A 27,123-nucleotide genomic window follows, 5' to 3' on the forward strand; every position below is an offset into this window, starting at 1 on the left:
ACTAAGAAGATCGGATAGTAGTTCACAATAGAAATGGCTAGGTAATATTAAGTTGTCATGGTAGAAAGTAAGTCTTGGATATCCTGCTTTCACAGTACTCTCTAAACTTGTAAAAACACCCAGAGAGGCAGAAAGGAAGACTAAATTTAGAGCCGTATTTAATGCATTCAAGAGCATGATTCATTTCTCCCCTGCCTCGGTACAGCCTGGGCAGTCTGAACATACTGCAGGATGCCCTGTAAGAAAGACTCCTCCAGCAAGAGGCTGGAGCCTGCCTGAGATACCCAGTCTCCTCTGCTAAAAAAGACAAATGTCCAAGCGCCCCACCTACCAAAGCAGATTTCCGAGCTGATGAAAAGCCACCCATTTTAATGTTGTTTCAGCCTTGGTGCACACACTGCTGAGAGAATGTTTTTACTCTGTTGTTCTGCTCTTTAAGAGGGGTTTCCACCCAAGCACCTCTGGGGGTCCTGGCTAGCCCTCAGAGGCCATGTAGTAGGGGTCACCCTAATGAGAACTCCCAGAAGAATGTTATAATTGGCATTGGTATATTTTATACTGTGCAATGGATTCATTGTTTTGTGGCATTGGGCACTGGACCCAGAGCTTCCTGTGTGCAAGGCAAAATACTCTACTATCAAGCTATAGCTACAGGCCAATACTGGTATATTTAACATCCCAGACTCCAAGTCACTATGGTAGCCCTTAGCTGGGGCTTAGCAAAGCAGTACACAAGCATGAGTACTCAACATCAGTTACAGGTTATCTGGGGAAAAAAAAACCTAAGGAAAGTATCATATGTAGCATGGGTATTCAATGTCAATTATAGGTGTTCTGAACAAACAAACAAACAAACAAGTAACGCAAACCCAAAATATCAACCAAACAACTACCCAGTCAACAACAGGAAATTTAGTTCCTGTGAATCCAACCATCACGAGGCCCAACCTCCAGGGTAAAAATGGCTGCTCTTCCTCATCACCTACTTCCAATCACATCCTCGCACCCCTCTGCCTCCAAATATGAAGCAAAACTCTGTCCTCTTGGATAATTTAGGCTAAGGCTGGTCTATCACTTGTGTTGGTCCAATATGGAGTAGAAGGGAAATGTACTCATTATTTTGTGATTTTTTAAAAAATATGATTCCATTTTTTTTTGTCTTTTTAGTTTTTAAGCACATTTGGAAAGTAACCTTACAAATCTTATCCTACAGACCAGATTTATAGGTAATTTCTGTCTAAATAACAGGAAAGTAGATGAAATATATGCCAAAAAAGCTACAGTTAGGTAACACTGCCTCCCAGAAGTGAGGGCGTTACAGCTGCCCTCCATTCTGAGTTGTGTCATTGGTGTGAGTAACCCATTCTGAGGGCCCCATTGCATATTCACGTTGGTGTGTCCCAGTTAAGAAAGACAACTCCCCCAGCATGAGATGGGCCCAGCAACTCAGAAGTCAAAACAACCGGAGTTAGCTATGGAGCACGTGCATCAAGTTAGGAATGAGTCATCTGAGGTGTGTGTGAAGGAGCAGCATTTGGGAAGGGCCACGTGGGGTACATCCATAGCATGGGCTTGGGAGACCCAGGGCAGGGCCTCGGGTCCAGGTGGATATGACGTCCAGTCAGCCTGAATACATGCTTCACACACCAACCTGGACACGGCACAGAGAAAAGGCCACACACTGTACGGCAGCGTCAATGATTTGTACCTTTCTCAAACAGTTTGGTACCGTTTCTCCTGGGCAGTTTTGAGGAGCCAGGTGGGAGCCGGCATCCAATCTTCACAGGGCCCACCCAGTGTCATAGCACAGGCACTGAGCCATTACTAGGACAGTGATGTCACTTTTGAGATTTGGGGACAGCTATCTCAATCCATTTGAGAAAGGACGAGCGAATACTCTTCAGCACTCTAGACAGAAAACTGGCTGATTTAGCTTAGAACAGAGTCTGCCATTGCAGCCAACTTCGAAACATCACAGAGGAAGAGGGTGGGGCCTCCAGAAAGTCTTATCCGTCTAAGGCGAGGTCAGTTATGTTTTGGGATTTATCCTCACACACATAGAGCAACACGGATCTAATTCACGGAGTAGGGAATTTGTAAATCACACAAAACACCTCTAGTCTGTCTTGCAGGGGTGGGGTGGGGGTAGGGTGGGTCGGGGAGAGTTCGAGTTCTAAACTATAATCAGCCCTTCTTTTAAAACAGCAAATACTAAATCCTTGTGTTCAGCAGATGGTGGTGTTTGTTGCACTAGGCTGGGTTCATAGTACAACATCAATAAATGGCCACTTGTAGAGGGACAGACAGAATCCCATTTGTAAAACACACCCATTACCCCCCTTCCTCTCTCCCTCTTCCTTCCTCCCCCTTTCTCCCACACTACATTGTCCAAATGCCCATGGGGGTCTTCGTCTCATTCAGGGGTGGGAGGGGGAAGGGACAATACGAAAAGGCAAAATAATGTAATGAAGTGGGAAAGCAATTTCCAGGATGTGTGTGGGGGTTGGAATAGCTTGGTTAGTCTCTAAGGAGAATCATCATAGTGAGCTTTTTAAGTGTTATTTTGCCTAGGGACCATCTGAAAGGATGCTCTCTCTACAGGAAATTCCAGTTCCTGGGAAACTGCCTTCTGAAGGCTGCACATCGTCAGCCAAAGATACTATAACGGGAGGATGGAGCTACAATTCTTCCTCCATGACTTGCTGAAGTCTCATGGAGCAAATATTTGTTCCAATTAGGGGTTCCAAAATGTCTCGCTTGCCTTAGATAGCATGTCTTGAGAAAGAAAGTGTATTTGTTTAAAATTCATCATGGAGGGGAAAATGACATGTTGCTGTGTTCTGTTGCCAGGATACACAAGCTCCTCACAGGCCCAAGGACCCCAAGCTTAGGTGTCCTCTGTCCTTGTGTTCCCAGGCCCCATTCTATCCAGCACGAAGAGGGGGACTGTGATGCTGCCTAGAAGCTGCTTCTAATCTGAAAAAAAAAAAGCTATGTGGTTATGTGACCCTAATCTGTGTTCACAGTCCAGGGCTCAGATGGCTGTCCCGTCAGAAAAACAAAAATGTCTGGAAAAGGTTAGTTCAACAGTTCTGGGGGTTGTTATTTCCAGAGCTAAACTCCTTGGGGGTAAAAAGGAGAAAGAGTTGCTCTGGGATTCAACCCCACACTGTTTCTTTCCTGATGCTTTCTTCCAGAGTCATTTCCCGATGCCTGGTGCGCCCTGACATTTGGGCCAAACAAAATCCTAGAACAGGCTCCTGGACTACAACTATCCTTTAACTCCACACACAAGGAGTTGTTTATTGCAGGGACCCTGCATTTCACAGGCTGAAGGTACTGAAGGCTGCTGTCACTTTATGATATAGCTAACCCTCCACCCCCACCCCCTGGCATTTGCAGCAAACAACCCCGTCTACGACCTACGGGCATTTTCCACAGTTCTTGGTAATGAATTCTGGCTTCATCTGTGTCTCAACAGCACATAACTTAAGACAATGAGCAAGGCTGTTGGGGAATAGTTTCTAGAATGAGGAAAATACCATACAGATGTTTGCCCTTAATCTTGAATTCTAATGATGAAATTGAGAATTGTTTATTTGTTCTAAAGTCAAACCCAAGGAATTTATTTTCTAAAGCATAGCAAGATGAGGGCTAGGGTAGGAGTGGGTAGTTTTGACATAATATGTTTCCAGTAATGAAATATGAAAAATATGGCCTTAAGATTTTGAGTTATACACAAACATATGTCATTTAAAATGGTTCATTTTTGTATCAAATTTGGTATACTAAATGTCCATTTGTGCATAGGAAGGACATACCTGAAGATGCACTTGAGGGCTACTTGGCTAAAATAGTATATTCACCTCCAGTGACTGTTTGTTTTCACCAAGATAGCAAATTAGGAATCGGTCCTCTATCTTGAGCCATTTATTGAGGACAAACAAATGGACTTGGAAAAGACGTGACTCAATCGAAGTTAAAATACCTGACTTTGGTGTATGAGAATCATAAACTTGCTTACGGTCTATCTGGTCTGCAAACACTTCCCCATAAATCATCCAATACGGCATGTAGAAGATATTCTTGGCCAGCTTCCAAGATGGCTCCTCATTGGGAAAGAGGATGGCTTGCCTGGCGACCCCAAAGCTCATCAGCACCACCAGCATAATGATGACAAAGTACATCATGTCTATCATCTGGAAGGGTGGAGAAGGAGAAATAAAAGAAAAGCCGTGTGATGGAGTGTGCTGACATTGAAGGAATCCTCCGAGGCCATTTATTACTGCCTAAGTAGAGAGTTGTGCCCAGCTCAGAGGACAACTGGACTGCTGAAGCTGATGTCAACATACTAGATACTGATGTCAGTTGCTAATTTTATTTTACAAGTGCACACATGATGGAGCCCCTTTATTGTTATGGCTGTCTATGGAATATATTTACATTAAGGGACAGGGGTGCTAGTCCTCAGAATTTGGGTTCTCCACAGGGTTCCTGCACCATAAACAAAACAAAACAAAACAAAACAAAACAAAACAAAACTGTTTTTAGAGAAGGCCAGTGTCTTGTTCTGGTTTCTTTCTTTTTTAGAGAAATTAGAATTGGGATAGTTGGACTATTTTAAGAACTAGTACAGAGTGATATATTCCTGCTCTTAGTGCTAGAAGGCTAAGATAGCCCTGGAAAGCTTAAGAAAATAAGGGCTTACAAATAGACCTAGGAGGGGCGAGTGGGAGCCTGTCCCATTGCTTGATCCTCTGCCACAGGCCAAGCTCTCACAGAATCATCCACTCTCTCTCTCTATTCCTCCTGTAGGCTGTCTTATTATAAAGGGTATTTTCACGGGTCTTACAAACATGTGGCTTCATGAGCCAGACTAGTGCCTGTTGTTAACATGATGAAATTCTTCCCTGGTGTGCGTCTAAACTGCTCCTGATTGAAGCCCATAGTGTTTCTTCTCCCCGCCCCCTTTTTCTTCTCCCCGCCCCCTTTTTCTTCTCCCCGCCCTCTTTTTCTTCTCCCCACCCCTTTTTCTTCTCCCCGCCCCCTTTTTCTTCTCCATGTCCTTGTTTGTTCCAGTGCTATGTTATTAGAGATCTGTTTTTTTTTTTAACCTGCTAAATTGCGTTCTTTTCATCACTGAAAACTGGTAAGTTTGCAATAAGTGATTATTCTTACTGCCTCCTAACCCACAGCTTCTTTCTTGAAGAGGCAGTTCCCAAGCTAAGCCAGTTGTGAAACTTCTTCCCCATGGCCTGGTGAGGTAGGCATGCGACACAAGACAGGGCCACCAGAATATTCAGACCATTTTGTTTTTGTTTTTGTTTTGGAGACAGGATCTCTGTGTGGGCCCAAGGTATCTTGGACCTCACTATGTAGGTGAGGCAGATGTGGAACTTTGTGATCTGCCTGCTTCAGCCTCCAGTGTGCTAAGATTACAGCCTGCTCTACCATTTCTTTACAATGGAAGGAGAGAGAGAAGTTCACTGTCCTTTGTTGTAATGTTCATTCCTCATAATAGTTTAGCGTGATGGAGACTGAGTGCCCCAGTGAGTGAGGCACATAAGAGAAGGAGAGCTAGCCATGCCTGGCAGTGATCGAACCCCTGTCTTGAGGTAGAGCTTGTAGCCAGTTCTACCTTGTTCTCTTATAAGTCAGTATTTCCCTCCCACACTTAAGCTACAGAGATCGCATCAAACTGTCTGACATCAAAGACTTCCCCTCACTGACTATTATAGGATAAGGAGTGTCCACCCACAGAGAGTGATGTGGTAATCACCAGGGATAAGGAAGATTCCAGATTGTCTTATTTAGTTTTGTTACTGTTACGCTGGAGACTGAACCAACGGCTTAGTGTACACTAAGTATACACTCTACTATGAACCTATTCCCATCTCTAGCTCAAGAGAGACTGTTCCAAGGCTCCTGTGCCTATAACTTAAGCATTATGGTCTTTCTGGGTGCCTTAGGACACAGGGGCCTCAATGTGTTTTAGATCAAGTAATCAGGATTCAAGACAACTTCAAAAATATATCTACCAACATTTGTACGACCTTGATGTGAGACAGAGGTTGTTCCATGACCCTTACTTTCCATGTGCTCACGTATATGCTGGCTAGTTAGTTATTCCTTCATCCAGTCAGCAGTGGTCACAGGTGTCTACATAGCTGAGAGGGCTGGGTTGAAACCGGCTTACAGGAAACCCAAGTTTGGTTTTTCATCTTCTCTCTTCTTGTTATTTTACAAAATTCATTGATCGTTTATTTGCAGTGGAGGATCAGAGATGGGCCTTTATGCTCTGTTTTGCTTCCATTGATTTAAAAGGTGGTGGGTAGATGACTAGGTGTGCTCGTGAGACTGAAGAGCTAAAGAGCTAGCCCAACCCAAGACAACTCAGCGAGTAAATACAGAGACAGAGCTGATTGAATTTTTCAGCATTAAAAAAAAATTGAACCTGATCCCTATCTTCAGGGTCAAAACAAAAGGAAAAAAAGTTCTTCCCACATTCTGAACTTTCTCTATTTTCAAAATCTTCACTGCCATAAAAATATCAGAACCTGGGCACCATTAATCCTATGAGAAGCTTTCCTTTGTTTTCAAAATTAAATTATCCAGTGAGTTCAATGTTAAGACTCTGTCCCAGTCTTACAAATACCTTTCAGTATGTTCAGTGGAGAGGAAGATCTACAGTGGTGACGAAGTACATGCTGTTAGGTGCCAGACAACCTGGATTTTGATCCTGACTGCTAGCAAAAATAGCTACATGAAAAAAAATCCACTGGGGGCGAAAACATTTTTCCTGACCATTAAGAAAAGCAAAAGAAAGGTAGCTAAGTGGCCTGGGGTAAGTTGCTTAATCTTGTTTGTTTTTTTTAAAAAAAATATTTATTTATTTATTATTATGTATACAGTGCTCTCCCTGCATCTACACCTGCATGCCAGAAGAGGGCATCAGATCACATTATAGATGGTTGTGAGCCACTATATGGTTGCTGGGAAATGAACTCAGTACCTTTGGAAGAGCAATTAGTGCCCTTAATCTCCAGGCCATCTCTCCAGCCCCCAATCTCGTTTTTAAGTGTTGTAAGTGGGGGTAAAAATAACAATTACGTGATTACCTTTGTCTAAATGTGGTAGCTATGCAGTAAGTGCTCATAAATGCTAGTGTGCTGTTATTGGGAGGTCAGGATGTGGAGTCGGGAGTTTGAATCTTCTCCCAGTCTGTTTATTTAATTGATATAGGAAGGTTCTAAGATCTGTTCCATGGGTTATAACAATGAGGACCGAGACCTATGCCACACAGTGCCTGGCCCAGTTAATCATAGCTCCTCTCATGGTGTCTAATTTCTATTCTGTGTTACATAAGTGAGCTACTGCAAGGTTTGCAGAATTCCCTTGAGAAATGAAACATGAAGGGAACATAGTCAGGATTTCAAGTGATCCCAGGCCTGCAGATCAATAAGGTTCACAGAGGAGATGCAGGAGTGCTGAGCTGTCAGGCATTTGATGCACTGGTTCCCTCCACCTTGCAAACACCCGGACATCCTGTGTCTGGTCACTACCTGGCTGCGGAGTACTAAAGAGGGACCTGTTGAATTTGAGGGCTGTGCATGCAACACATCTGGGGAGACTCTTCAGCTTCTAGCTTGCAGCCCATCTGCTCACTGATAGAGTCTAAAGGCGTCTTTTATCTACCTTCTGGATCGATGACTCAATTATTGAACTAATTATCTTAAAAGCATCCTGTCAGAACTCAAAGTCCCCAGATTTCCTACTTATTCCTGGCTGATAAATGAAGTCATTCATAAGTTAAAAAGTGGAGAAAAAGCATCTCAGGCCTCCTGCTCACTCCCTGGTAAGGTTTCCTTCTAGTCAAAATGGGGGCTAATTACGCCATTATTAAAATGATAGACATGGAAATTAAGATAATCTCACTGCACTACTGTAACTTTAGGCGTTTCAAATATTTAAATGCCACCAAGATTTTTAAAAATAAGTGGCTAGGTTTGGGTCTTTGAATATCTTAAAATAAGATAATCATAAAAAAAGCCATCAGATTAATAATGCCCTGATATAGTGGTTCTTGACAGAAGGTGGTTTTATGTTTCAAGGGGCATTACATTTGGTAATGTTTGGAGACATCTTTGTTGTCCTAATATACTCTTTCTTGACTCTCTGGTCTCTGTCTTTGTCTGTCTGTCTCTCTCTCTGTGATACACACACACACACACACACACACACACACACACACACACACACACGGGAGGGGGTGCTAAACATCCTACAATACACAGTATAGGCTGGGGACTCTTCAACAGAGGACCATATAGCCCCAACTGTGTGTGCTGCGTATGTTTGTAGTCCTGGCACTTAGGAGGCAATGGCCGAAGGATGGTGAACTCCAGGTCAGACTGGGTTGCATAGTGAGACGCTTATAAAAAAAAAAAAGTAAAAAAATATGTCAAGGTGGAGGAAAATGGGCCTGATTTCTAGGCTGTTGAGGTTTGATATTTTTTTTCTCATTTCACTTGGAAATATATTTGAGAATCTCCTGAAGTCCTGTTCTCTCCAGAAAAGTCATACACACATTTCCTATATAAGTTGGAAGCAGGGACGCACAGATCTCTTCCTTCAACCCTGTTGCACAGAGTCTGCCTTTGGACATCAGAATTTTCACCCAGATCTCAAATCCATCATTGAACGAGCACATAACAGCAGAATGAACAGCTGATGTACACATTTCCCCCTCTCAGACAATATCAAGTCGGGCTGAGTTCAGTACGGGCAACTTAACCCCCGGAATCAGTTTTCTGTTCTCCACAATGAGTCTGGTGCTATTTACCCTAAACACTGAATTCCAAGCTAGTGTCCAGAACAGCTGATTACACAGAAGAATAGTGTTTATAAGCTTTTCTTTCTTCATTGTCCTTTAAAAGCCAGTACGAACACAGCAAACAAGACACAATTTATCAACCAGTGGACCAGGAGCCAGCTATTGCCTAGCACATGCCTTTTCTAATTATCACTCTGCAAAGTACATGTTTATTGTTCATTGTTGCTTTAGAAGGCAGTGAGCTGAATGCCAAAGAGCAAAGGAAGTTGAGTTTGACTTTAATTTTTTTTTCTCTTTGCTTGGATTTGTTGGTGCCTTTTTTTTTTTTATAGGAAGATCTTTGGTTGTTTAAGATGCATTTCATTAGACTCCATACACAAATGCTTAATAAACACTGAATTAGCAGTGATGTCTATAGTAAAACTTAAAACTTAAAAGAGGCACCTATAGTGCTACCTGCTGGTTTCAGCAGCTTGTAGGATAGACCTAGCGACAACACTAAAGAAGTGCTGTTTTTCCAGGTGGGGTGGGTATGCTCTGCTTTCCACATGTCAGGGTTATACTTAGGGAAGTGCGCACCATGAGGCAGGCAGATCTTGGTGAGTTTGAGGCCAGCCTGGTCTACACAGACACACAGACACACAGACACACAGACACACACACACACACACACACACACACACACACAGACATACATATACCCAGACACTCACACATACACACACACACACACACACACACACACACACACAGACATACATATACCCAGACACTCACACATACACACACACAGACATACACACACACAGACACTGACACAGACACACAGACACTCACACACACACACACACATACAGACATACACATACCCAGACACTCACACATACACACACACATACAGACATACATATACACACACCCAGACATACACACACCCAGACACACACACACACACACAGAGACATACACACACACAGAGACATACACACACACATACACACAGACAAAGACACACACACAGACACACACACACAGACACACACACACACAGACACACAGACACACACACACACACACACACACACACACACACACACACACACACAAGGGGTGGGGTGCACCAGGCTGTGGTGATTCCCTAGTGTGTGGGGAAGGAGCTTATGAACTCAGCACTCTCATCTCTGCCACCAGCTTCACACTGATGCTGCCCACCTGAAAGCTGAAATATAGTCAAAATGTTGAAGCCCTCAGCTATTTGTTTGGGGGCACATCAGCTTGCCACTTGGGATTCTTTCCTTCCTATATTCTTCTTTCCTTCCTTCCTCTGTCCCTCTCTCTTTCTCTCCCTCCTTCTTTTTTTCCTTCCTTCCATTCTTCTTTTAGAATTAAAGGAGCTGGTGCCTTTCTCAGAAACCAGCTTTAACAGATATGTTTCCCCAAGACCCAGAAGAACCCCTGGACTCAGATTCTACCTCTCTACCTCCCCTCAACTCAAACCTCCCTTTGTAGATAGGAACATCTTTTTTAGTGCTTATTTTTTACATCCAAAGTGTTTTATTTTTATTTTTATTTTTATTTTTCCCCTGAGACAGGGTTTGCTTGGCTGTTCTAGACTCACTATGTAGACCAGGCTGGCCTTGTACACGAAGCAACCTACCTGCCTCTGCCTCCCAAGTGCTGGGAGCATGTGCCACCACACCCGGCACCACATTCAAGGTTTTTTGAGACAAGCTTTTGCTCTGTAGCTCTGCATGGCCTGGAGTCTGGCATCCTTAGCTTCCGAAGTGTTGGGAATTCTAAGCGATGCAACCACACCCAGATTTGAATGCCACCCTGAGAACTCATCCTTTACAAGTCTTCAAAATCTGCTAATACTTTTCGTGGAGACCAAGTTCTTCTCCAAGCCTGGCTACTGTGATCATTCTGAATGAGCCAGTCCTGATCTGCGATTCTTCTGTATTTCATAGGTGTCTCTGTGAAGACCTTTTCATCCTGTATGCAAAGTACGTCCCTTCCTTCCCATCTTCCTCGGTCTTAACAGCCTGCTCCCCCATCCCCTGCCTCTCTCTCTCCAGGGTTTCTTTGTGTAGCCCTGGCTGGCCTGGAACTAGCTCTGTAGATGAGGTTGACCTTGAACTCCATGTGCCTCTGCCCCCTGAGTGCTGGGATCAAAGGTGTGTGCTACCACTGCTCAGCTTAGCTCAGCTCATAAGCCAGTGCCTGGCAACAAGCAGGTGCTCTTTCCATATGCTTTAGTTAGTAAATAGGTGGCTGATGGTTAAATCTTTAGTTTTTAATGTAGCTATATAGTCAGATTTGCGAACACCCAGAGGAAATTAAAACAAATCAGATCAAAACAAAACAAAACAAAAAACCCCCAGCAACCTAAAACACCCCCTGGGGTCATCTCATGCAGACCTCAGTAGCAAATCCAAATGAATCACATTTCTCTTTTCTATTATCACGGATCTTCCTCTGAGAATGTGTGCCACGGAACCAAATGACCTTGCTTACCATTTTCCCAATCATCATTACGTATGGGCCCAGATACTTGTTCACGCCGAAGATGTCTAGCAAACGGATGTACCAATAAATGATGTTCACACAATAGATGACCCTCCCGTCACTCCTGAAGGGCTGGTCTTGGAGACGGAGGATCATTCCCACCGAGAAGAGAAGGATGGCAATGAGGTCGGTGACATTCCAGTACTCTTGCAGCCATACTTTGACTTTCTGCAGCAGCTTGCCGGGCTCCGACATCAGAATCTACAAGGCAGCAGAGAGGGCTTAGGTCCCATGCTTTCAGCTCAGCTGGAAAGTGCTCTGTCAGTTAGCTGACGTGAGGAGCTATCCAGACCTGTGTCTAGCTGAATAACTGCTTGCTAGGAATGCACGACTGAGCTAAGCTTAGGTAATCCCAACGAGCACAGTCTAGAAGCAGATGTAAACAACAGTTTGATCCTTGGAATTGTCTGGCAATTCTGAGGCACTGCAGGCTTTTTCTATAACGTGATATATTCCCAATATACTGCAGAGTGCAGAGCTCAAAAAAAAAATCTTCATCTCAGTAAACAGATTTTCAGTTGTGAGTGACATGGGCCACTCCTACAGGACACCTCCATTCCTTTCTTGCATCAGCGAGTCTCACCACCTACAAGTACAACCACACGAATGACCTCTCACCACTCCATGGCTGCCGCTGAATTCTAAGTCCCATCAGATCAGGCACATGGTCGCACCCATCTTCTAACAGCATCTCTGTTGTCATTATGGCCACCAGCCTACCACCTATTTTCTGAGCAATGCACAGTGAGCTCTTTAAAGACCTAAAGCAAGATGTGGTTGGTGATTGCACAGTTGTTTGTATGAACAAAGACTCATCAAACTGTGTCCCAAGGTGGGCTCCTTTCATTACAGGTAAATTATACCTCATTTCTGAGAGACAGAGAGAGAGAGAGAGAGAGAGAGAGAGAGAGAGAGAGAGACAGAGAGAGAGAGAGACAGAGAGAGAGAGAGACAGAGACAGAGACAGAGACAGAGACAGAGAAACAGAGAGAGAGAGAGACAGAGATAGAGACAGAGACAGAGAGACAGAGAGAGAGACAGAGAGAGAGAGACAGAGACAGAGAAACAGAGAGAGACAGACAGAGACAGAGACAGAGACAGAGACAGAGACAGAGAGAATCAGAAACAGAGAGACAGAGACAGACAGAGACCGAGACCAGGGACAGAAGGATCATGATAAGTATATACTCTAACTATCTGACGGCTTCCATTATAAACAACCCCCACCCCAACCCCCACGCCAAACTTCTCACCATGGCCCACTTCATTCCTTCCACTGGGACTTACTTTTCTAAGAGTTTGCATATTTGGCTCCTTAACTCTTATCAGTAAACTCTTTATTCAGATGCCTCTTCTTAGGAAGGCCTCGGCTGATCATTCCAGTGGCAGTAGCCTCCGTGTCTCCAAACCACAGATACCTGGTCCCCACCACTGAGTTCCTACTTCAGCAAATGTGAGGTTAGGCCAGAGGTAAGGCTGCCCTTACCTTTTCCCAGGTCATGCTGGTGACCATGGTGTGAGACCCACTGTCCTACCCACCAGCAGTTCCTGCAACTGGTTCTGTCCTGTTGGCAGTTCACCCTCTGGTTACATCTTAGCTGGGTATAAAATCTGTGCATGAGCATGGGAGAGGAGGGGCAGCAAGGATTGTGATGCCTTAGAGATTTCTTTCTTTCTTTCCTTCTTTTCTTTTCTTTCTCTCTCTCTTTTTTTTTGTTTGTTTTGTTTTTCGAGACAGGATTTCTCTGTGTAGCCTTGGCTGTCCTAGACTTGCTTTGTGGACCATGTTTTGCCTCGAACTCACAGAGATCTGCCTCCTTCTGCCTCCCAAGTGCTGGGATTAAAGGCGTGTGCCACCACATCCACCTCTTAGAGATTTTCTACCCCATTTGCTCATATGTTGCTAAAACTACTAAGGTGATGTGTGTGAGGGGTAGAGGGGTGGAGAGAAGAAACACAGAGTTGTCATGAACCAGGAGTAAATGGTTGCATCCCTCCTTTGCCCCATCTCTGCTAAGCCAGCCCTTAGCACAGAGCTTGGCATCCTGGGAGCTATTAGACAAGTGGTTCTCAACCTTCCTAATGCTGCGACCCCTTAATACAGTTCCTAATGATGTGGTGACCCCCAATCATAAAATTACTTTTGTTTCTACTTCATACCTGTAATTTTGCTGCTGTTATGGACTGTAATGTAAATATCTGTGTTTTCTGATGGTCTTAGGTGACCCCTGTGAAAGGGTCATTCAACCTCCAAAAGGGTCTCAATCCATAGGTTGAGAACTGCTGCAGTAGGGGATCATGGGGCAGTGGAAGAGGAAGTGATTTTCAGTTGACCTAATAGGTTTCAGACCTAGCTCACTTCTCTAGTTGGAGGATACCAAACCATTGCTCAATCTTGTTTCCCAGACCTGTAAACTGGGGGATGGATGTGATCACGGCTGTCATTGACCTCACAGACTCGTGGGAGAGCTAGCTGGGTGAGATAACGTCTACCGAGGCTGGCTGTAAACAGTTCCATAGTATTAAGGGATTGCTGTGGCTGGCTCTAGTGACTTCATGCAGAAGTATGTGGTGGGGAGACCCGAAGGGCAACACATGAAACCACAGCCTCCCTTGTGTTTGCTCGGGAGGCACGGAAGCATGCAGGCTTTTCCACGCTTCCAGGATGTCGTGCCTGAGTTCCCGAGGGCCTGCGTGCCAACCCCAGGGAGGCTTGTGGGAGTTGTCGCCCACTCTGTAGTTGAGCTTCTCCTTTCAGAGTTCAAGGGAGGGACGTGGTGTGTGTGTGTGTGTGTGTGTGTGTGTGTGTGTGTGTGTGTGTGTGTAGGCAGCCCCCACCAGTTGCAGAGAAAAAAGGTCAGGCACAAAAATGGCCGTCAGCTCACTTTCCCACATCTTCCTCAGAGGCAAGTGTTCTTCAGCTAACCTCGGCCTGACCTCGACATCGGAAGCCCCACCCTGCCTGCCATGCCATGCAGCGTCCTAAGAAATGGATAGCTAGGCCTGGAGGTTGCTGGCAGCCTGCCCGTTTGGCAACTACTCTAGAACAGTCCGAGGAGTACAGGCTGCTCCCTGTCTTCTTCCAGCTTAGTCCTGGACAGCCTCCAGCCCCCACACGCCAGTCTTTTCCTCCTCTGCTTGTGGTAGGGAAGGGATAGGTAGCTGGGTATGAAGTCTCCTGAATGCCAGCTGGCAACCACACAGTGGCAAGGCCCCTAGCTGGGGGGAAGGGGGGGGGGAGCAGGCTCGATTCTCAGAGCTCCACAAAGTCCCAGGCAAATTTATTGCTGTTTTTTTCAGTTTACGAGTCCACTGCACTGTTCAAGAAACGGAAGGGCACGATGAATGGCGGAAAGCAGTGCAGACAGTTGGCTGCAGCAACACAAGGCATCTTAGTCCCTTTGGTCGTTTAATCTAGCCTCCAATCAGATGGGGCTCCTATACCACTCCCAAGCGAGGAGGATGGGGAAATGCTAATTAGAATGAAAATACCACCCAAGCAGCCCAGAGAAAGGTGCTGAATGCAAAGTGTGTGTGTGTGTGTGTGTGTTGTGTGTGTGTGTGTGTGTCTTTATTTAAATCTCAGTCCTATCAAATTTGATAGATTCTGTAGATCTTTCTGCTTTGGAAAACACTCCAGAGGTGAAATTCAATAGAGCAAGAACCTTTGAATCTGTCTGGGTAACGAAAGGTGGATTTGTGGGTTTTAACAATCCGCCCTGCCCCCTTTGGTGCCCACCTACTGGAATACAGAAAGCAGGATTGTTCTGGAGCTCCCAGAAACGCACGCACCCGACTTGACAGGATCCTTTCCTACTGAAAGGCCCCGCCCACTCACTGCAGATTCAGGGAACATGCAGAGGAGTCTCTTCACCTTGCAAGCTGCCTTCCCTGAGGCTTTCTCTGGTGAGGTAGGAGTTTGTAGAGTGAGCCAAGCAGGATTGCTGCGCCCTCTTGTGGACTGTTTCTTGACTACATAGATTTTTTTCGAAGCTCTTGGAATCTAAAAGGCCTCTGGAGTTAGCTTTTCTTTTATTCCCCCCCCCCCCCCCCCCGTATCTTTTAAAAACTACTTAGGTTTTTACAGCAGCTTTAGGTTTGCAAAAAGCACTTTCCATGGTACTTTCTGGTCCCCACAAAGGTGAAGCCTTTTTCATTATCAACAGCCTCTCTCCTCCCGCCCCCCCCCCCACTTCCCTCTCTCTCTCTCTGTCATGGTGGAATGACACATTTTGTGGTATGGCACATTCCGTGGCTTCCAACACACGTAGAATGATGACTCCGTCACTAGAGTAGCACACAAAATATTTTTGTGCCCTGAGAAGCTCGGCTTCGCCTACTATCCTTCCAATGCCCTAACCCCTGGCAGCCACCAATCTTCTTACCAGCTCCATAGGTTTTTCACAGAACTTCCTATAGTGGGAGCCACACAGAATGGGTCGTGTTCAGAAGTCTTCTCTTCATAACACACAGCTAAATTTTCCCATAGCCTCACAGCTCATTTCTCTTCTTTTTTTAGCACTGAATAAGATTTCCTGTTCGTGTGGTTAGCTTTGACTTCAAACAAATCACATAAGGGTGGCATTTCACTGGCTCCTCTTAGGCCATGTGGAGGCAGGTGAGGGGTGAGAGACCGTTACATCCTCAACCTAAATCGCCAAAACCGCGTGTCCATCCTCTGAGGTGCTCCCTAGGGGTGGAAGGCTGGTGCATGCCCGGCACGTGTGTGAAAGATATGGAGAAGGAGTTAAGTCCAGGATAAACTGAGTACAGGAATACCCGCAGAGAAGTGGGTTCTCTCAGTCTACCATGTGGGTTCTGGGCCTTGAACTCGGGTCATTGGGCTTGACTGAAAGCTGCTGGAACCCAGTTGGAGAAGTGATCCTAGATTGGCGGTCAGTGTCCAAGGAGACTCCAAGCAATGGGTAGAGATGGGAGTTAAGAATAGCAACATTCCCGGGCGTGGTGGCGCGCGCCTTTAATCCCAGCACTTGGGAGGCAGAGGCAGGCGGATCGCTGTGAGTTCGAGGCCAGCCTGGTCTACAAAGTGAGTCCAGGACAGCCAAGGCTACACAGAGAAACCCTGTCTCGAAAAACCAAAAAAAAAAAAAAAACAAAAACAAAAACAAAAACAAAAAAAAACCCAACAACAAACAAACAAACAAAAAAAGAATAGCAACATTTAGAAAGCCATCTTCGCAGGGATGAGGAGACAGAGGTATTAAGTGATGCTGCAGCCCACTGGAAGATGTCTTGGGGGCAAAAGGCGCATAAGCAGAAGATAGACTTATTCGCCCTAGGAAACCTGTCTAGGTTTGAGAGAGAAGAAAGCCGTGTCCCTCAGCAGCATCACAGAGCAAACACAGCTGGAGGCTTGATTTGGAGCCCATGCTCTCCCCCCTCAGCTCTCCATCCTCAGAAGTGAGGAGCCACCGTTTCCCTCCTGTTTTCATTTAGGAAGCACTTACCTCTCTCATCTTCTCTATTCCCAGGGTGAAAATGTAGGAGATGACAATCCACTCCTGAGTGGAAGGCCAGCGCTCCATCTTCACCAACACGATGTAATTGAAGAGCATCAGGTATCCGATGTATGCCAGCTGCAAGGAAATACAATAGGGTCCTCTAACTGCAGAGGCCTGGGGGCTGGGCCCTGGGCAAGACCACACTGCAAGGCGGCGAAGAGCAAGGTCAGAAAGCAGGAAAGGGAATCCATGATAGATGAACGATAGAGTTTTAAATACCAAGAAAAATTCAGTGTGTGTGTGTGTGTGTGTGTGTGTGTGTGTGTGTGTGTGTGTACTCCTATGGAGGTCTGAGGACAACTTGCAGAAGTTGCTTCTCTCCAAGAACCATGTGGGTTCGGAGTATTGAACTCAGGTCTTTCTTGATGGCGAGTACCTTTACCTCATGAACCATCTCTGCCCACACAATTTTTAAAAAGGCTACAGTAGTTCAACTACTTGAATATGCAGTGTTTGTTTGGACTCTTCTATGTGCCTTTGGGGCCCTAGGACCTTGCTTGTACCTTTGTGTTCCATGTATGGATTTGTGTTCCAATCACCAGTTGTGTGTGTGTGTGTGTGTGTGTGTGTGTATGTTGTTCTGGCTTAGAAGAGAGCCTAGCTTATCAGGGCTGTTTTTGCTTAGGCACAGACCTGGCTTTCCATACTAGGGGGATACTTACTTAAAAATATGATTTATTTTATAGTACTATTAAAATATTTAAGAATATTAAAAATATATGCTTATTTTCTTTCCCGAGAGATGACAGGTAGATTAATGCCCACCAGAGGGAAAGGAAGACACCTACAGTATTTAAAAGTTGGTAAAACTATAGTGTAAGTTGCCTACATTGAATCTCAAGGGCCCAATTCTGGCCTCCCTGAGTTATAATGTCTTCCTGGTGTTTTTGACCAACAGTAGTTGGCTTCTTAGGGAGAATTTTTTTTTTTTCCATTTTCCTCTGTACCGTCACACTGCCCTGCCCTGCCCCAGTTGGAATATTTTCATTTGTATTCTGCTTCCTTGAAACAAAACAAGAGAGAGAAAACAAAGCCATTTACAGGAAGGCCCTGGGGCATGTGGCCGGCTGTGTACCAGAGTGGACTAAATCCTCCCGAGGCTCCAGCATCTGGAGTTTGAGTCCTGACTGAAATGCTGGATGCGGAGGCAGGGAAGAACAACTGCTCGGGGCCCAGACTTGGAGTCTCTTACTCAGAGATTTAGTGATGTCAATGTGGGAAAAAGAGAATTGGTGGTGCTCTTGCATAAGAAAATATACCCCAAGGCGGACGGCAGATGAGCAAAACCTCCTGCGGGCAATAATGAATGCTCCAAGTTGAGCAAGGCCCAACCTGGCCTCAGGGCCTGTGAGCTGGAACCCAGCGTGAGCTGATTCCGATCTGCATTCTTTGGAGGTCATGTGGCAAGGAACAGGACACTTGTGGGTAGAGGACTGAGGGTTTGAGGAATGACGGCACTGGGTGACTTTGGGGATGTTAAAGCAAGTTAAGTGGCAGAAGCCACAGCCTGGCTGGAAGAGAAAAGATACTGCGACCATGGAGATGTTGTTTTATCTACCACTGGCATTCTTCTTTTATTTTTATAAACCATATAGACTTTAAATGTGAATTAAAGGTACCCTTGACATCCCCATTATATTGGTAACACATGTCCCAGTACAGCTGCAGTATAGCATTTCCTTTCTGGTTTTTATTTTATTTTATTGGTTTTTTTTTTGAGACAGGGTTTCTCTGTGTAGCCTTGGCTGTCCTAGACTTCCTTTGTAGACCAGGCTGGCCTCAAACTCACAGCGACCCACCCGCCTCTGCCTCCCAAGTGCTGGGAGTAAAGGAGTGCACCATGATTTTTGTTTTTAAACATTTAAAAAAAAGATTTATTTATTATTTGTCCAGTATTCTGCCCACATGTGTGCCTGCATGCCAGAAGAGGGCACCAGATCTCATTATAGATGGTTGTGAGTCACCATGTGGTTGCTGGGAATTGAACTCAGGACCTTTGGAAGAGCAGCCAGTGCCTTTAACCTCTAAGCCATCTGTCCAGCCCTCATTTTTTTTTAATCCCATTTTTTTTTTGGTGTTGGAGGTGGAAGCTAAGGCCCGACCATGGTAGGCAGCCACTCTACCACTGAGAGCAACTTCCCAGCTCCTCGTTCATCTAAGCTATGACAGAGGTAAACAGTGTCACCTGTGGAACAATTAGATTGTGACAGAGGCTGAGTGCTGGCGCTGCTGATGGCTAGATGACCTCTTTCTCCAGCAGGATGACTTGAGTTTTTACATCCCCACAGCTACAGCTACATTAACCCATGCTGAGGCTCCCACTGCACCTCGCCTCAGACTCACTAGTGAACCAGGGAACTTTCTCACAAAAGAGACATTCTTTAAGAATTGGTCCCAAGTGTCCCTTGGTTCACGTGGGTTCAGGTTACAGGCAAGCACTCACTGACATCCACTCTGCACTCCTTGGGTGCATAGTTACAAAATACAAAGGAAGGCAGTCAGTGAGAAAACTGTCTAGCACATTCCACTCACTCCCTTCCGTCTGGAGTTGCTTCTATCTTCCCAGTCACTTCCTCCCTTTTATTGAATAAACTTCTGTTGTATCAAGGTGGAGTGAATCTTGTTAAGTGCCTTTAAAAAAAAACATTTTATGAAGTTCAGTGCAAAATATCACATGGTGGCCCAGTGACACATGAACTCCTGTGTTCAGAACTTCTGTATCTGAGAACTTAATGTGACTTTACAACAGGATTCCATCCTCTGACCTCACATCTCGTGTATTTGGAGGAAGGAAGGTAGGTGGCAAAAGTTGGGTTTAAGTTTTGGCCACTGCTTGACATCTTGTGTAAGTCACCTAACCTGCTAGGACCCCTGGGGATGGTCCTGTCACTACCAGGGAAAGCCACAATCCACACCATGTCCTCTGACCATAGTCGTTTTGAACCCTGAACTTGAATCTTTTCCAGCTCACAAATGGGAAAGGTTCTCTGCGCAGACAGGCTGTGAGCCAATTGGCTCCCTGCTTTTTCCTATCCTGGAACTGAAGAGATCCACCTGTTCCTCTGGGAAGCTGAGAACAAGAGGTCATAGGGGAGTGAGGTGGGTGCTCCCTTTGGACAGTGTGTCAGAGGATGAAGGGACACTTCTGGAAACCTGAGAGAGAAATACTCTTACGGAGAACACGGGGCCACAGCAAACGGGACCATCAATCTGAGGATGAGTTTTATTGGTAAGCATTTTTGGAGTCTCACAAACTTGGCTTTCTCATTTCCAAGCATTTTCCTTGAGGCCTGGGTTTTGTCAACATGTGCAAAACTTCTGGAATTGCTTGAAGATAGTTGGGAGATTTAATGTGGTGCATTTACTGAGGCTAACCCAGTCAGTTATGAGAGAGAGAGAGAGAGAGCTGGACACCTCACCCCGCTTTCAGCGCTACAGTTCCCCTGGTGGTTAGAAGGAGAACGGCCCCTGTACGTTCAAATGTTTGAATGCTTGATCTCCAGTTAAGAGTGGCGATTTGAGGTTTCAAAGGAGTCACACTACTTTGAGTTAGCTTTCTCCGCCTCCTATCTGCAGACCAAGACGTGAGCACGCTCTGCTCTGCGCTTCCTGTCCTTGTGGCCTCGCTACTGTGGACACCGGCCCTTGAAAGCCATGAGCCTACTTCAACGGCCTCTTCTATAAGTTGTCTTAGTCATGGAGTTTTCTCATCTCAATGAAAAATTACTAAGATCGCTTTCCAAACACATGTTGCAAATGATGTTGGAAGCAGTGTGCCCCAGGTTTCTGTCTTCATTAGAGATACCTGGGACTCTCGCTAAACGCCCTCCGCATTCCTTCCACAGAGTGGATTCTCTTGAGTCCCTGATGGATCCATGAATTGGGGTTTCTAATAAATCCTTTCTTATCAGGGCATTAAAAAAATAATGAGTTAAAACTCGCTACTGTCTTTAGTCAGGGCTTTTCAACCCTGGAAAGACAAGGGGCTGGGGGAAGGAACTCTAATGCAGTCCTCAGAGGGACAACATCAAAGCCCTGAGAGTGGAGGCCAGGTCTGAGCATGGTTTTAAAGTGTTCAAGAGGTGGACATGACACTTGCCTAAACCCAGGCCAGGAGAGGCTGAGGCGAGAAAATCAGGAGTTTGAGGTAAACCTGGGCGAGACCCTGGCTTTAAACAAGAACAAAAGTGCAACAGGTGATTCTAATGATCTTAATATGGAGGTGCCAAGGCTTGGAAGCCACTGGCTAGGGTACTTCTGATGAAAAAGCATTTGGGGCTGAAAATTGCTGGAGTTGAGTCAGTGGAGACTGAGAGAATCAGGGAACTAACATGATGGAAACGCTGAACACCAATGAAGAAGAAAAGGCAGATGATCAGAAGGCTGAGTGAGGTCAGTGCTCATCCAAGTGACGGTAAATTCTTTATGCAATTCCTCGCATCAGTTTCTCTTATGCTTTAGAGCAGGAATCTGCTAACATTTGCAAAAGGCCACCCGGTGACTCTTTAAGATTGAGTAGTCCAAAAGGTTTTTTAGTGCTTGTAATTAACTTTTCTTTTTGTTGTTGTTGTAGCACATGTGTGGCCAGGTATACTAAACAGTGAAAATTGAATTTCATATTTCACAAACTACTCTTTTTTAAAAAAGCATATTTCAACTTTAAAAAAAAAAGTAAAACCAAATCAAACAGACAAAACTAAGCTGGGGTTGTAGCCTAGTAGTGCAGAGCTTACCTAGCATGCTTAAGGCACTGGGTTTGATGCATGGTACCACAGAAAAAAAATGAAATAGAAATTCAAAATAAATATTAGATGTAGACCATAAGAGTGGGGTTTTCTTTGTGGCTGTAGCTTTCAAATCCTGATTTTGGTTGTGGCAACTGAATCAGAAGACTAGAAGAAGGGCAGATGTGGGCATAAAAAGGAGGTACAGATGTTATGCTGGTGAAACCACTGTCAGCCTCAGGGAGATTGTTTGGGAAGCATCTGGAACCTTGCTAAAACATGGTATCTACTCAGTAAGATATGCTTGTGCTGGTGAGTGGACAGATGACTCCGGCATTGATTCCCTCGCTGAGTGTGGCTAGAATAACAGTAGTTACTCCCACATTGCACTTACTGGTCCAGACACTATTATAAGTGTTTTATATACTTCAACACGTTAATCTTTATAAAGCAGGTATGACAGTATTATTCCTGTCATATGGAAGGGATGGACAGAATGGGAAAGGAACTTGTCTGGGGGTCACATAGCAAACAGGTGGTCCTATGTGCAACATTTTTCTTTTCTGGATTACATGCGGTCACAGCTGTGATGTTTTCTACAGGGCACGCTTGGGAGAGTGCTGTTTAAAAAAAAATAGAAACTGGAATTTTGAATGTATGTTATTCTGGGGTGGAGATTGTTTCATAATGTCAATACGTTTGAAATTTAATTTTCCTAAAAGTGAATATACATGTAATATGTGCATTTTTGTTTTCTCTCATTCTCTACTAAGATCATCCTTTAAAGTAGCAGCTTTTATCCAGTGGTAGTTTTTAATCCCATAGGTGCCTGGAAACATGTTGGCTGCCATCCTTAAAGGACAGAGCGTGCTACTGGCATCTGGTGGGCATAGAGCCTGACAAAGAACCCTCCTAGGTAAAAAATCTCACCAGTGCTGAGACTGTAACGTACTGCTTCAGAGCCAGGGTTAAATACTAGTGCACTGGACTGCAGAGGAAACAGCTTACATGGTCATTTGAGCCCTCTTGTTCTCAGGCCTAGATTACCCTGTTGTTGACTCGGATGACTGCTCTGCAGCTGGTTGTGAGAGAGTCTAAAAATACAGACGCACTGTCCTTTAGCTGGTGTCGCTCCACCGGGCTGGACAGAATCAGAGATGATCAGGCCAACAGCTCACGTAAAGCTTCAGCAGTTTCTCAACCTGTAGGTCGTGACCTCTGGGGGTGTCAAATGACCCTTTTAAGGGGTCACCTAAGACCATGGAAACTATCACATATTTACATTATGGTTTGCTATCAATAGCAAAATTACAGTTCTGAAGCAGCAACAAAAACAATCTTATGGTTGAGGGGTCACCACAACATGAGGAGCCGTGTTACAGGGTCACAGCATTGGGAAGGTTGAGAACCACTGGAAGATGTTGAAGAGGAGAAAGGTAATCCAGCCATGTCACTTTCTCCCACATCACATGCCATTTCAGGCACAGCCCATGGGTTTGTGGGGCAAGAAGCAAATGTAGGGATTGAGTCCTGGCAAATGCTTGCCGGGACTGGAGGGTTGCTTACTTTGAGCTGCTTGCTGTTTAATTGTGTCTGAGTAAGAACATGTGACTGATGTCATTACCAGGTTGGAAGTTGTCACTTATAGACGTACTGTCCCCTCCCCCCTGTCCCCCCAAACTGCGGATGTGCGTCTGACATGGGGCACTCTGTCCTGGCTCTCATCCATGTGGCAACGAAGGACAGTGTTCTGAAAAAGGACATTTGTCTTCATGTTGAACTAAACTCATACACATCGCACAGCTCTTTCTTTTACTCATCACCTCCGTCAGCTCCGGTACCTCCTGTGGCAAGGAGAAAGGCAGCAAGGCCATGGAAGCTGCCTGGCAAATTCCACAGATCTTATGAAGTTGCTGGAAAAACTAGGCCCAGAGCTTCCATTCCCGCGCAAATGCAGCTTAGAATGTGGCTGGGTGAAAACTACCCAGGTGCCCGAGAAAGGACCACCCACTCCCGAGGCCAGCCCGAGAAAGGACCACCCACTCCTGTGGCCAGCCCAAGGAAGGACCACCCACTCCTGTGGCCAGCCCGAGAAAGGACCACCCACTCCCGTGGCCAGCCATGCAGAAAGGGGAAAGGAAAGCTGCTTACAGTGTAGAACCAGAACTTCACAATGGGTGCGTTGTAGAACTCATAGATCTTTCGGCCCACGGGGATTAGCCGATGCCTGCTTTGCACTTCTTCTTCATCCTTTTTTCTAGACGACTCCCCATTGCTTCGCCCCAACATGGCCTATAGTGGGAGAGAACAGAAACCATCATCGCTGGGCTCTGTAGGCCATGTTTGTGGAGGGTGAGTTGATGTTCATGCCCCCTGAGGGTTCATGGAACCCAAGAATATAAGCCCTACCCGCTCCAAGAGATACAAAGGCGTGCCTTTCCTATGTGTGAGTTTACACTCTATTAGCATAAGCTGTGTATTCCTTCTGCTAAGGATGGAAGGCTTGGGGAATATTTCTTGAGCCTTTTTTCTTTTATAGCCTGGGCCCTCTGAATGAAGTAGGCAGTAGGATACACTTTGAGTTTTGACAGGATAATAAGCGGTGTTTGGGAAGGCCAGGCTATAGCAATCTGTCCCAGTTCTTTTACTTCCTTCCCACATGTATATAAGACGTGCTAGAGCAGATCCCAATTCTCTTGGTGCCTGTGCTAGTGACTCTCCAGTCCGAGGAAGATTGGACCAGAGCTCATCATATATCCCAAAGCAGGAGTATTCAAGTAGTAAGTCATCTGAAGGGTCTGGAGTTTGGTGCGGCTAGAGATAGTCCTTGCTTATCAAAGCAAGGCCATTGGTCCCTCCACCTGAAACCGTGTAAGACCGGAATTACTGCTGTTATCAATTTCATAGTACCCCATGGGTACACTGCCATCCTCTGCCACCAGGTGGGCTAGGAGAAGGATTTAAGGCAGGCCTCATCTGCCGTGGTCCTCATCTCTAAGCTGCTGGAGATCTCCGTAAACATGGATTGCGTTGCTGTTCATCACAACAGTAGCAGGACGTCACAGAGATGGCTGGAGAACCTAATGGTGAGGGCTTCTAGGCTTTGCATGACTCGGATGGGAGAGTGAGTTCTAAGATGAATACTCAGAAGTTGGGAACTTTTGGGCAAGTTGCTTTAACCCTTCTGAGACCTACTTTCTTTAGCTATGAATTGGGCTGTGGTCCTTGGGGCCTGGGCACTAAAATCTGGCACCTAGTAAGGTGCCCAGTGACTACTAGGTAGCCCCCAAAGTAAACTGGAGCTTTGTTGGATCTCTTGCCAGAAGGAGCCCTCTTCAGAAAGCTGTGCATGCTCTGAGGGGCTATAAAAGGACAAAGCACAGGCTTCAGTTCTCCAACATTTTAATAAGACAAGATTAGTTCTACAGTGTGGGGACATTGGAGCTTTCTTTTTTCTTTTATGTGTCTATGTGGTGAGTGTGTGATGCGTGTATGTGTGTGTATACACACGTGCATGCAGAGGCCAGAGGAGAATATTAGATGCGCTGTTCTACCACTATCCACTTTATTCCCTTAACACCAGAGCTCGTACTGAACCTGGAGCTGGTCTGGTGGCCGGTAAACCCCAGTGAGTCTGTGGTCTTTGCCTACTACTCCTGGCACTGGATTTATAGGCACACGTGGCCATAGCTGGCTTTTTATGTGGGTCTGGGATTTGAACTATGGTCCTTAAGCTTCCACAGCAACTCTTCTTAGCTGCTGAGACACTCCACTCCACCCCTACCCCCAGCCCAAGACTAAATATATGTGAGAATAGGATAAGACATAATTGCTCAGAATTGACAAGGATTTGAGATAAGGCACAGTACTTGGCACATGAGTTTCAAATGAAACAACTTAATTATAGCAATGACTGCAATTTGCAGTGATGCTGAGGACAGAGATAACCACTATACGGTTTAGTTTTTCTGCTACCTGACACAACCATTCAAATATTAGTTCCACAATGACGTCGTCCCAGGATTATCTCTGGGGAAGCAACCTTCATTTGTTTGCATATCCTGGTGAGAAATGTGCCTTGAACTAACAGATAGGAAGACTTCACTCTGTGGCAATTGTAACTATCTATTTTCATCAGTGAACTGAATCAATATTGTGATGGGTTAAGCACAGCAGAGTCCTACCAACATTGGCCACTGGCCTCAGGAGTCCCTGACTGTATGAGATGCTTGTCCTAAAACTAATGTAACAGTTACTCCCCCTGTTCTGCTTATTTCTGTGCCCAATAATCCAATGCCACCTGGGGACATGATGGAATGAAAGTAAAGATAATTTAAGGTTTTTAGGTATCCTAGGAAGTGACATTTTTGGAGTACACCGGGGGATGGTGGCTTTCCTAGCAAAGCTATAGGCAGCCCTGGACCTCTGAGCATGCTGGAATGTTCTTAGGCTTAAGCGCAGATGGCACACATACTAGGCCATGTAGGTGAAACAAAAGCATTGTACCCTAATTTTTCCCTTGTCCCTCACATATGTTCTGATGGGGATACATTCACAAAGTCTTGTCTTTCACAGGCTTACGATTTCATCGGTTCAAGCCTTAGCACCTTAAGTTGCTGATTTTGTTGATTTCTTTTCCCTGTGGTCAAACATTTCCTTTGACCTTGCTTAAAGTAGAATTTAACAGGGCCATTTATGTATGAGAGAAACATTAAAAACAGTTAAAGACAGAAAACAAAAATATTTTCTAGTAGAAAAAGAGGTTTTAATGGGGTCAAACATATGACTGCTCAGTGCAGATTTGAGACGCTGCCAGCTGGACACAGGTGTTAAAGTGGAGAAAGATCCTTTGATTAAATTAAGTACATTAAGCTGCTAAAGGCTATGATAGTCTTAGGTGTCCTTTTGGAAGCAACCAAGGATGTTCCATACTCAGAAAGGTTGCATTCATCTTGCTAGAAGCTCAAACAGCAGCTCCAGGAAGGGAAGGAGCTTGCTAACAAACTCCTTTCTCCAATCCAGTCTGGGTTGAGATGTTCACTAGAGAAGCAATGGGGGGGGGCAGGGAGGGGGGAAGAATTTGACATCAGGGTGAAAAGAGGCTCCCTTTAAGGGCAGTGCTGCCCCCACTGAAAGCTTGCAGCCCACAGCTTCCCACCTTCTTCTTCTTCTCTGTGAGGTCTCTGCTCATTGTCATAGCTCCCACTTAGGTTCTCAGGGAACAGAACTGGGAGCTGCCCCTCTCCCCCCCCCCCCCAGTGAGCCCACTGTGCTCTGGGACCAGTTGGACATTTTTTTTTTTACAGTGTCTTCCTGAAGGACCAAAGTCCCTAAAACTCTTAGGAGACAAGGGACGTTCCTTTCTCTATACCCAGCTATAGAGTCCTTCCTTCCAGCTTCTGGCTGTCCTCCCAGGATTTGTGCCTATGAGGGAGTCACACCATCTTTGATCTGGGACAGCTGGCATCCCTTGGAGACT

The 27,123-nt window shown here is 45.4% G+C and overlaps 1 protein-coding gene across 19 annotated transcripts in view; it reads right to left on the reverse strand.

The window, feature by feature from the left end:
* The window catches only part of TRPM3 (transient receptor potential cation channel subfamily M member 3), an 809,383-nt gene that overhangs the window by 48,937 nt on the left and 733,323 nt on the right, over positions 1-27,123 (reverse strand). For 9 of the 19 annotated variants that reach the window (XM_084750067.1, XM_084750062.1, XM_084750055.1 and 6 more), the window contains 4 exons: positions 23,796-23,936; positions 16,867-16,995; positions 11,348-11,599; positions 3,989-4,199 (listed from right to left, as the gene is read on the reverse strand). In XM_084750067.1, the coding sequence (XP_084606193.1) occupies positions 3,989-4,199; positions 11,348-11,599; positions 16,867-16,995; positions 23,796-23,936 (733 nt within the window). Of the gene's footprint in view, positions 1-3,988; positions 4,200-11,347; positions 11,600-16,866; positions 16,996-23,795; positions 23,937-27,123 lie in introns of those variants that run through there. The other 10 variants (XM_084750058.1, XM_084750056.1, XM_084750053.1 and 7 more) reach the window with 2 other exon arrangements.

The sequence above is a fragment of the Acomys minous genome, assembly GCF_964271855.1.
Source record: "Acomys minous genome assembly, chromosome: 2".
In the NCBI taxonomy this organism is placed as follows: Eukaryota; Metazoa; Chordata; class Mammalia; order Rodentia; family Muridae; genus Acomys; species Acomys minous.